Source organism: Eleginops maclovinus, chromosome 12 (genome assembly GCF_036324505.1).
Source record: "Eleginops maclovinus isolate JMC-PN-2008 ecotype Puerto Natales chromosome 12, JC_Emac_rtc_rv5, whole genome shotgun sequence".
NCBI lineage: Eukaryota > Metazoa > Chordata > Actinopteri > Perciformes > Eleginopidae > Eleginops > Eleginops maclovinus.
The window spans coordinates 10,607,002-10,618,322 of record NC_086360.1 but is presented as its reverse complement, the minus strand read 5'-3'; the positions used below and the strand labels follow the sequence as shown (position 1 = coordinate 10,618,322).

Sequence of the window (11,321 nt, the reverse complement as noted above, 5' to 3'; positions counted from 1 at the left end):
ATCACACCAACTGAATAGAAACATGCTCAAGAGCCTTTATTACATTAGATCTGAGATGTAACTGTATTTAATTTGAGTCTTGACTGGTGCACAAAAGAATGCTTCAGTCTGACCTTATTACATTACTGATGGTTGTTAAACATTATTCTGCTGCATTTTCTCTTTTGGTAATCCTGACATTTCCGACAGCCTCTGAATGCAGCATTAATGTGGTGGGAGAGCCAGGTTTGTTGTCTGGCTTGGTCTCCGGCTGCGCAGTAGCTGCCACTGACAAACTAGATACCTTCTCACAGTTAAAGGCATTCAGTTGACCAGATGTCAATAATGTCACTGTCGTTATACTGCTGAAACCCCAGTTTCTGGCACAATAAGATGATTGCCAGCAGAAGATTTCTGTGTGTTTGGGCCAATGTTTGAGGTAGCACGACGTGGTTCTAGCTAGCATTAGCTTAAGTTATAAGATTGACAAGATAGACGGCTAAAGTTCCTCCGGAGTGAGATGGGTAACACTGAGCTGACCAGAGGTAGTTCATGCAGCACGTTAGCCGGCTGAATGCCACATGGTAATAAGAACATTTCCAAATGGATTAATCTTTCAAAACAGGTCGTTTTGTTAGGGCTTCATTGTGAATACTGGTTTTAAAGAAGCAGCGGTGTCTGGCCGTAGCTGTCAAAGTCTCGCTAGTCCTGGCTGCAGTGCTGGCCTAGGAAGCTAGCAGCAACACAGCTAGCTGCACGCCTGGCTCATCCACCAAAGTAAGTGTTTACACTCATTTGTTATTCTCTGACAGCTTATATCTGCGTTATTACAGTGCACGAAAGTAAGCCTCTGTCGTGAGTTGATTTAGTCGCTAAATGATATTTGCATGCACTTGTTTTTGTGGTAGCTAACTCATACACAGAGGTGGGTCAGTAGGGCTACTAGCGTTAGGTTAATCTATTTAAGCTATAGCTAACGGTAGCACTCCATATCAAGGCCTTGGTGAGTTTGTTCTGCAGCTAAGTTTCTAATACTGGACTGGATGTGATCTGTTGAGATTGTCGATTATGGATTTTGCAATATTACATAACCCTAAAGTGAGCACTGAACTTGTAACAGCAACCAGAAACTGTTGCATGTGCTTCTTTAGTTCTGCATTATTCACAGTCTTGTAATAACCCAGATTTAATCTATGTTAGCCCTATTTTGTGCTACTGAATTCAGAATAATGGTAATTTCAAAGCTTAACTGGACACATTTAGTGTGTCGACCCTCTAAAATGTTTAATGCTAGGATTCCATTGTGTGTTTTGCAGAAGTGAAGAGACAACACTGATTGTATTGTTGTATGTGGCATGTCCTCTTTCACACCTCTCAGTTTTGGAAATGTCATTCCTTAAAACAGCATGTTGGATTTTTAAGTGTAGTGTTTCTGTGCTCACTGACCATATAGTACTGAATCAATTAGAGCCTGAAAGAAGGAGTTTGACAGAAAATTGCGAAGTCTCTTTTCCGTTCCTCAAATGTAAGGATTTTGTGCTTTTCTCCGTTTTCTCTTTTTTTTTCTGAATTGAATATCTTCATCGATCTGAGAAATTATGATCGGTATTTAAGACTATTTTCTGTAATTTTCTACTGCACCCCAAATGGATATGTCATTTAAGTAATTCATAATGACAATAATCATTTTCACCAATGGCATTTTTAGTTTAAAGCTTTCCAATTTCAAAATGTAAACAAATCTACAGATTGATTTGAATTTAGCATGATTAATAATTGTCTTACCTATTCATCACCTAAGCTTTTTGAGAGGTAACCTCTGGCAGCGATTATTGCTGCAGCGTTGCACATCTAAACCTGGGAAATGATCTTTCTGTTTTCATTTTACCATTATTTTATGAAACATGAAGAAACCTGGGGGGGAAAAAAAGTTTGGCCCTTTGCCATAGAAACACAAGATTGTTCAGAGTTAACATAGACTGCTTGGTGACTTCTGGCTAAGTGTTTAGTGTCTTTTATTTATATATATATTTGTTAATATATTTTTTCCCTCTTTTGATGTGTACTTTCTCTAAGCTTGTCACTGTTTGTTAAACTTTCTCTTTTATAAATTATATAGTTCACTTTCACAGGACGGTTTTCTTTTCTTTTTTGCGATAATTGAAAATGATTTATCAGTCAGTGCTGTCAACTTTTTATTAGAATAAATTGTTTTACTAACAAAAGTCTTACTTACTAGGATTTACTTTAACTGTTAGGGTCTCCTCCTTACTAATACATGCCTATTTCATTCCAAACACACCATATTGCAGTCATTTACATTTTCATTTCATTTCACATTTGTAATACTGATCTTTTTTTAGTTTTAATATTCAATGCAAATCAGGCTGACTTGTTTTAATCCAAGCAATGATGCTTTTTGGCCTTGTTGCATATTATAAACCCAACCTCTGTGTTGACTATGTATTATGTTCACGGAAAAAATGGAACACAAATTCAGCCCTCAGTTTAAAAATACTGTCTCTGTACAAAGCAGCTGTTTAGATTATTCTGCCAAAGTACTAATGTTTACATTTCCCAGTAAGAATTGTATATAGATTCTTGTCCATTAAAATCTAAGTCATTTTTGGAAAATTATGAATTTGAAACTTGATAAATGTGATGCAACTGGGCTGAAAAAAATCTCAATGGTAATTTTCAGTGGAGTATTTTATAACTCTCACAGTCGTCTTATTTTTGATTTAGATTTACAGATTTAATGATCTTATTCCAGAAATAGATTCCTCTGCACTGCTACTTTATGTACTGCTGGACTTTCAATAACAGCTTTATGTACTGCTGGACTTTCAATAACAGTTAATGCAACAGTTGAGAACATATGACTTGGCTGGGCAGAGTGATAAACTCATCATACTATACATAACAAAAAAAAAAAAAGAACCTTTATTATTTCTGATGGCATTTTACATTTATCTAATTTCAGGTTGCTTGTTGTTGATGGCCTCCCTGCCAGCCATGGAAACTGACACATGCCCTGCTGTGCACCAAAATGGGAACGCCCATCGGGAATCTCCGGATACAAGGCCAGCCGCTGCTGTTCTAAGGCTTCATTTCTACCACAGCGGCCAAGGAGTGGGCGACTGCAGCACTCTCAGCTACCCACCTGGAAACTATGTAGCTGAGGAGTTGTGTATAGATGCAGCCAAGGCATGCAGTAAGTACTCTAAGCGTGCAAAGCCAGCATAATGCATCCCCATTCATGTGTTTGCTGTAACCCGGGGCATAGGTCCCAAGATAAGGTTATCAAGAGGCCCCAGTGAAACCTATCAGCAGGGAAATTGTTTGCTCATTCAATATTCACAATGCTTTGTTTACAGTTTGTCTACCTTGCTTTCCTCTGTTTATGGATAAGCAAAAATATGGTAGCTTTGCATCCACTTTCTTGTGATCATTGCATAGGTACAATTTAAGAGTCAATAAGAGTATGACGTAACTAGTACACAGAGGCTAGACTAACCCTCATAAATCGCTTGTTTTTTGTTTGATGATAAAACAAATGGAACTGACATTTTAGATAATCTTTATTGACCTTTTGGTCCGCTTTATTGTTACTATAGACATATAGTTTTCAAGTGTAGTTCCTAAAGTGTAATCTCTTATGCGCTCCTCTGTGTTTACCTAAATAAATATAATTTAGATTATATTAGATTCCTTTATTGTCCTTGCACACAAGTACAACGAAATTGAGTAGCAATCCTGACGGTGCACTCACACACAACAAACAGCAATCAAAGAGGTAGAAGAAAAAAAAGTGCCAAATATATATAACAAAACAAAAAAATATATATATCAGGGCTGTCACTTTACATTCGAGAATCGATTGTACAGTCGATTGTACCGACCAACACACGTTTCGAAAACAAAAAGAGGGAATCGATTTTTACCAAATAACTTGTTTTTTAACGAATTAAACAAATAAAAAATATTTTATTTCATTATGATTATTATTAACATAACTCACAAACAAGCAGAAAAGAAAAGAAGTCCAAAAGTGCAGTAGGCATTGCGACGGCTAAAAAGGAAATTCCCACCAATTTTCCGCACCGGAAACAGCCTGATAGTGTCAATCGGCTGCTGCGGCTTAGTGTTTTGCCAAAATATGGACGGCAACGGCGATCGACCTGCGCAACATGAGAGAGGAGTGATAACCCCTAATCACACGAGGAGTTCAATATGGAAGCACTTCGGATTTTGGGCAGAAGGCAAAACTATGGAGAAGGACAAAGTGGTATGCAAACTGTGCGATCGTGAGTTCCCATATCACAGCAGCACTACAACTATGAGGGGGCATATGCAGACTCAGTATGTTGTAGTCTACTGTCTGTTGTGGGGAATGTAGCGATCCTACGTGTTGGCTAAGTGAAATATTTTCAACCTATTTTTATGTTGGCTAGTCCTCAAGTGAATTTAAAGTTTTATTTTCAAACTATTTAACAATCGCCTGCCTATGCGAAATGTGTTTCATATTTATAATGGTAAACACAGCCAGAAGCCTGCAGTAGTGTTTTTCGTCATTGATGTTATGGCAGTCCATACTGCTTATTGTTTTTCGAGAATGCTCCTGTTTGTTATACACGAACATCACGCAATAAATAATCAGAAATGCTGACCTGTACGTCTCTTGCGCCCTCTTTACGTTAGTCCTAATGGCAGTGTGTTGGCCTTTATTTTGAAAATTGAAACGTAGACGTGGATAATCGATTCTACAATCGATTCAATGAAAATTTAAGCCTAAACAAATCGATAGTGATTTTTCAAAAAGTGACAGCCCTAATATACATATATATGGGCCATTCTACCGAAATGGTTCGATCAGGTTGGGAAAATGTTTGAAACGTATATGTTTTATTCCCAAAACTTTGACTATATATATATATTATACCATATCTAAAGTACACATATTTAGTAAAAGAACAGTCCATTTTTATATTTTACTTTCAGACTGTATTGGAATATTTTTCCTCTCCCAAAAATTGTCACTACCGAAACAAAGTAATACACTACAGTAAAACAATATTATTATTTATCTGTTAAGATTGTGTTTACTTCCCTCCTCTAAAGAGTATTTTAACAAATATTTATTGAAGGTTTTCAGAATTAAATGAATGAAAATGAATTTTTTACCAAATTTCAAAGTTCAATTTATACAAGTCATCAAAATCTAAATGCAGTATTTCTTTGTAACATGCGTAATACTGATCATTTTGATTCCAGAGTTGATGATTGATGAAATTGACCATACTTTAAACCAATCAGTATCATAACATTTTAGTTGATAACTGAAATCACTTTATTTTTTACGAAACATCCAGTGTTTCGGTAGTGACGGCACTGTTTCGGTAGTGACGGCACTGTTTTCGGTAGTGACGGCACTGTTTCGGTAGTGACTGCACTGTTTCGGTAGTGACTGCAGTGTTTCGGTAGTGACGGCACTGTTTCGGTAGTGACTGCACTGTTTGGTAGTGACGGCACTGTTTCGGTGGTGACGGCACTGTTTCGGTGGTGACCACAGTATTTTGTTTGTATCATATTTCCTCAACCTTATTGCTTAATCTTAACTCATAACATGCCTTAGGTTGGGAATATTACAAACACAAATGTTTTGTGGTAGATAGAATTATTTTATTTTTGAAGACTGAATAACAATTGTTCATCCAGAACCATTTAAAGTACCAACATTACATTATCAAGGGAAAATGATCTGAATGAATTAACTGATCATGAACACAAATTTCACACACACACACACACATGTGTAATTGTAACAGTGAACTATCAGGATGAAACTGGAAGCAAGTGGTCTTCATGTAGCTTCAATCATTGCTAGTATGTCTGATCCATTCACAAATTTAGTTTTTCACATACTGCAGTGAACACTCTTGGGCTGATCTGGACATGCCTCTGTGTGACGTTTTCTGGTGGAGGGATTAAGGTGACGACCTTGTCCACTGTGTACCAGATCTTGTCCTCTAGTCGCGGCCAAAAAAAGCGTTTTTTCCGCCCAATGTTGTGCATGACTTTGACCTCAAGGGCACCTGCACACAGATAACAGGTGAAATAAAAGGACATTGGGTGAGACATGATAAGTATTGCTTGTATTGCAATCTTATAAGACTATGAGATGAAGTTTGATTCAAAGGGAATGGGAATATAAGAACGGAAAATGACCAAGAGAGAATAAACAGAAAGAGAGAAATATCATCAATGTAATTTGGAAATCTGTGAGGAAAAAATGAAAAGATGTACAAATCACCTTCTTCTATGTCTTCAATGATTCCAGGATATGGGTCATCATCATATGTAATGACACACCATTTTCCAACTAGGTCTTCAGTGACTTCATCAACTGGACAGAGAGTCCCTTCACACTCAGATCTTGAGGTGGAACGGCTTCCATCTTCTGAGGCTGTTGTTTCAGATGTTCTTACATCTCTTCCAGGCTGTAAATGTGGTGCAATGTTGGAGGACGATGGGTGGAAACAGGGACATATGTTCTCTTTGTTGCAGAGGCAGCTGAGCACTCTATAATAGATTGTGCCAGGCGTAGTGCAGATTACTTGATGAATACCCAGTGTACCTTTGATGGTGGTCAGCTCATTTGGCAGGAGAGTGTTTACTCTGTTTATCTGGTCTTCCTCCACGTAGAGGAGCTTGACTTTGGTGAGAGGAAGGAGTGTGTCATAGAGGACTTTGGCTGTGGGTATGTCAGTACCCCTGGCTACCTGTGAATCAGCGGTTCTCTTCATGGTGGCTCCAACGCCATCAGCAGGCCCTTTCCCGTGACCAGCTTCCAGGAAACTCCAGTTTACAGCGCTAAATCCCATCTGGAAAGGAATGGTGCTCAAGAGATAGAAGTTCTTCTTTCCTCAATATTGCATAGTCGGCCCATCACTGATGAAAAAGAGCTTTTGGATCCTCGGATGGTTCTCCTTCAGAAACTGAAGAACTGGTTTAAGCTAAGCCCATATGGCAGGAGGATCATGCTTCATGGAAGGTGACAATGCACAGAATGTCAGTGTACAATCTGAGGTGTACACAACAGCATTGTGCAGTGTAGTCTGCCTGTGTGATGCTCCAAAATGGACTTGCTGCACCTCCTTTGCATATTTGCACTGCCAGTTTTCTGCATAGTCAATGTGAAGAATAGCTTCGTCTTCTTTCAGAGATCTGTGCAGGGATTGTAGCTGTGTGTATTGGTGATGGATGTAGAGGTGCTTGCACACTTTGGCTTTCATTTCTCTCTCAAAATCTTCCAAAAGGAGTTGCGGGCTGCCCTCACATCTCTGTTTGACCGTTTTTGTCACAGTGATCTTCTGTCTTTCTCCGTCCTTTTCTTTTTCATAATCTTCTTTTTTCGTGAGCCATTGGTACCACCATGTGGCTTCTGTTCCTGATGTACCAGTACTTGTGGTGTGTGTGAGAGACTTGTTCTTACAAGAGAGACATTCCCTGTACATGCAAGCTTTACAGTACAGTACAGCACAACTCCTCAGCAACGTTGCTCAAGCTTGATGAGTTAATAATGCCAAGGTGCTTGAGCCTGTCTGCTTTCATTTGGGCATTGTCATGCAATTTGCAGACACATGTCTCCCTGTTGATGTTTGGGGCAACAATCCAAAAAGGTTTTATCCTGCAGAAAAGCGAATAGGACAGCTTCAAATGAGGCATCTCCAGCATCAACTTCTGATGCAAATTCAGCATTGAGTCAGAGAGGAGCCTCTTTTGTTTCTTCTTTTTGAATCTTGTGATTGTTTCATTCTGCCCCGCTGATGCCCGACTATTGTCATCTCGACTTAAGAACATCTTGACTATGTCCATGGTCTTTTTATTTCCACTTCTCTGATAGTTGAACCTGGACTGTGGCTTGTCTACAGTCTTGTTGTAGACTTTGTGGGAGATACCTACTGTTTTTCTGAGCAAATTTACAAGTTTGTATTTTCTGAGAAACCTATCTGAGACAGCTCTTCTAAATGCATGCTTTTGTTTATAGTTGACAGACTTGTATTTTTTCTCCATTTGGTGCATACGTGTATTGTGAAATAGCAGAGTTTTTCTAATATGAGCAGGAACTCTGTGCTGCTTTACATCATTATTAGTTTTTGTTCTTGGGGAACAATATGACTTGTCCGATGTCAACCTCAGTTTTAACCTCTGACATCTTTTTTTTTAATGTTGCTTCTCTTCGCTGCACGTCTTTGACCTTCTGCTCTAGTTTCTGTAATTTTCTGTAGTTAGAGGTTTTTGCCCTTCTCCTTCTCTTGTCTGCAGGTCTATTCTCTGGTGTCTGATCAGCCTTGCTAGAAGTGCTAGTTGCACTTCTTGTCCTTTTCTGATCTGCAGGCCTAGGCTCTGGTGTCTGATCAGCCTCACTAGAAGTGCTTGGTGGTGTTGAAGCCCTGCAAAATGTCTCCATCTCGCTCTGTCTTGTCGCCAACACCCTGTGCTTTTGCTGTCTTTTCCTCCATGATTTCCTGACCTTCCTTTGCTCCCTGTTGGACAAATCGCTGATACATTTCAACTTTCCCTCTTCTCTTCGTTTCCTATTTCTTTCTCTTTCCTTCCTTAAATATTCTTCGTGTTTCACTGGATCATCCCTCACTCTTTTCCTGTATTCTCTCAGCCTCTCTGCTCCACTTTTTCTCATTTGTTTTGGCATTTTGGTTCTCCCCTGAACAATTTCAGATAGAAATCAGCATTATCTACATGTTTACCATTTAGTCCACACAACACATTTATTTTAAAATGATGGGATTGAACTACTTCTTACCATTCAATTTTGTCACTACCAAAATGATCATGTCACTACCGAAACTTTACCATATGTTTCGGTAGTGACTGTTTCGGTAGTGACAATTCTAGCTAACTTTGAGCATAACTAAAGAATGCTAGCAAGCACATGAATAGCATACATGTCTTTGAAGAGGGGTACACTCATAAAAACATAATATTTTGCATAAAACCCCAAAAAGTTCTCTTAATTGAAGAGAATATGTGTTTGGTAGTGACAATTCTTATGGTTACACGCCGATTTTCAGACTTTGGAACACATTTATATAAAAAGTATGGGATTCTGCTACTTACCATTCAGCCATGAAGGTCTGAGATGCTGTAACACTTCCCAATCCAAAATGCAGGGGGTGTGGCTAAAAACCAGGCTCAGCCAATGGACTAAAACTGGGGACATGATTTTTTTAGTATAGTTTTTTAATTTAAAGATTAAACCCACAATAATTCTAAATATTTCAACTTCTGTTTAAATGTAATCATAAAGATATTTGTAATCACACCATTGAAAAAATTCTTAAAATTGTTTTAAGTGTTATTTACAGAAATTGAAATTTAGATGTCAGGGTTGGGGACAGCAACTTCCCAATATAAAGTACCCTATAAATGATGATTTTGTATATATTTAGCTTATCACTATCTCATTTAATGCCTTTGGATTAAATATACCATAACATGTTCTTAGTAAATATCCTTGTCTGAAGACTTAATTGTTTTGTTAAATTATTTTTCTTGTTGAGGGACTGCACTTTGAACCAATTCGGTAGAATGGCCCATATACAAAACAAATGGACACACTAACGATACAACACAATAACTTCTATCATTGGCAGCGAGATATTGCACTTCAGGATATTGCACATTCCGACTTGCCGTGGCCCTATGTACAGTAGTGCAATTGGAATATATACATAAGGTGCAGATGAAATGAAGAGTAGAATTCCATCATAAGTGTTGTCAGTGTTTGGCAGTGTTCAGCTCTCGTATGGCTCTGCAGTAGAAGCTTTTCATAAGTCTGTTTGTTCGTGATTTGATGGAGCTGAAGCGTCTGCCGGAGGGCAGCAAGTCAAACAAACTATGTCCAGGGTGGGATGGGTCTTTTCAGTATGTTGCAGTGAGCAGCCGATGATCTTCTGTGTGGTATTGATGACCCTCTGAAGGGCTCTCCTGTCCGCTGCTGAGCAGCTGGCATATCATGCAGAGACACAGTATGTTAGCACACTCTCGATGGAGCAGCAGTAGTAGCTTCTCCTTCAGGTTGTTTTTCCTGAGTGTCCTCTGGAAGTAGAGTCGCTGTTGTGCCTTCTTGAATACTGCGGTGGTGTTGGTAGTCCAGGAGAGTTCTTCAGTGATGTGCATCCCCAGGAACGTGAAAACAGTCACCCTGTCCACACAATCCCCGTTTATGTATAGTGGATCAGGGTCTGCACTATTCTTCCGGAAGTCTATTATAATTTCTTTTGTTTTTGAGGAGTTCAGGAGGAAGTTGTTCTCTGAACACCACGCTTCCAGTCTTTGGACTTCATCCCTGTAGGCTGTCTCGTCTCCTCCTGAGATAAGTCCAACCACAGTTTTGTCGTCCGCAAACTTGATGATGGTATTGGTGGGATGGGTGGGGGCACAGTCATGGGTATAAAGGGCGTAGAGAAGGGGGCTCAACACACAGCCCTGGGGGGTGCCGGTACTGAGCGTAATGGTGACGGAGAGTTGGGGGCCTAGTCTATCAGTGTTGGGGCGTTTTGTCAGAAAGTCCTTAATCCACTGACAGATGGACTTAAGTCAGTAAGTTTAGTGACCAGTCTGCCCGGGATGACGGTGTTAAAGGCAGAGCTAAAGTCTATGAAGAGCATCCTCACATAGCTCCCCTGGTGTTCAAGGTGGGTCAGTGCAGTGTGAAGAGCAGTGGCGATGGCATCCTCTGTAGACCTATTCGCTCTGTAGGCAAACTGGTATGGGTCGAAGGTGGATGGGAGGCTGGCTTTGATGTACTGCAGAACCAGCCTCTCAAAACTCTTCATAATGACTGGTGTAAGTGCGACTGGACGGTAATCTTTGGGGCCACTGATGACATTTCTGCATGTAAGCAGTTATTTGTTTGTCCATTTAATTCATATAAATGAACGAGGAACTTTGATTTAGGTAGTGCTAGAAACACACTGTATACATTAGCTGACCTGGTCTCATCTGAAGTTTAAAGAACATAATGTATATTTTCTTTTTCTGCTTTAGGTATATCCCCTCTGTACTGTAACCTCTTTGGTCTCTTCCGAGAGAGAGACCGCCTGTGGTTTTCACCCAATCACATCTTCCAGCTGGACGAACATGCTTCTGAGGATGTGTTTTACCGAATAAGGTAGCATACATTATGTTTCGTATATTTGCCTTTGGAGTATAATTCCCAGAAGAAACATTCTTGGTGACTTATGCCAAGTTCACACTACACGATTTTTAGCCCAATCGGCCGCTCCCAGACAGATTTTGGAGCTCGGGGACGAATC

The 11,321-nt window shown here is 39.5% G+C and overlaps 1 protein-coding gene across 2 annotated transcripts in view; it reads left to right on the top strand.

Moving 5' to 3' along the window:
- Positions 1–229: 229 nt before the first annotated feature.
- jak2b (Janus kinase 2b) overlaps positions 230–11,321 on the top strand; it is a 29,035-nt gene continuing 17,943 nt past the window's right edge. The window contains exons 1-3 of one of the 2 annotated variants that reach the window (XR_010166984.1): positions 230–756; positions 2,963–3,193; positions 11,053–11,176. Coding sequence is in view for 1 of the 2 variants with exons in the window: in XM_063897626.1 (XP_063753696.1) it covers positions 2,977–3,193; positions 11,053–11,176 (341 nt within the window). In the remaining variant the exon portion in view is untranslated. The remainder of the gene's footprint in view (positions 757–2,962; positions 3,194–11,052; positions 11,177–11,321) is intronic. The other variant, XM_063897626.1, reaches the window with a different exon arrangement.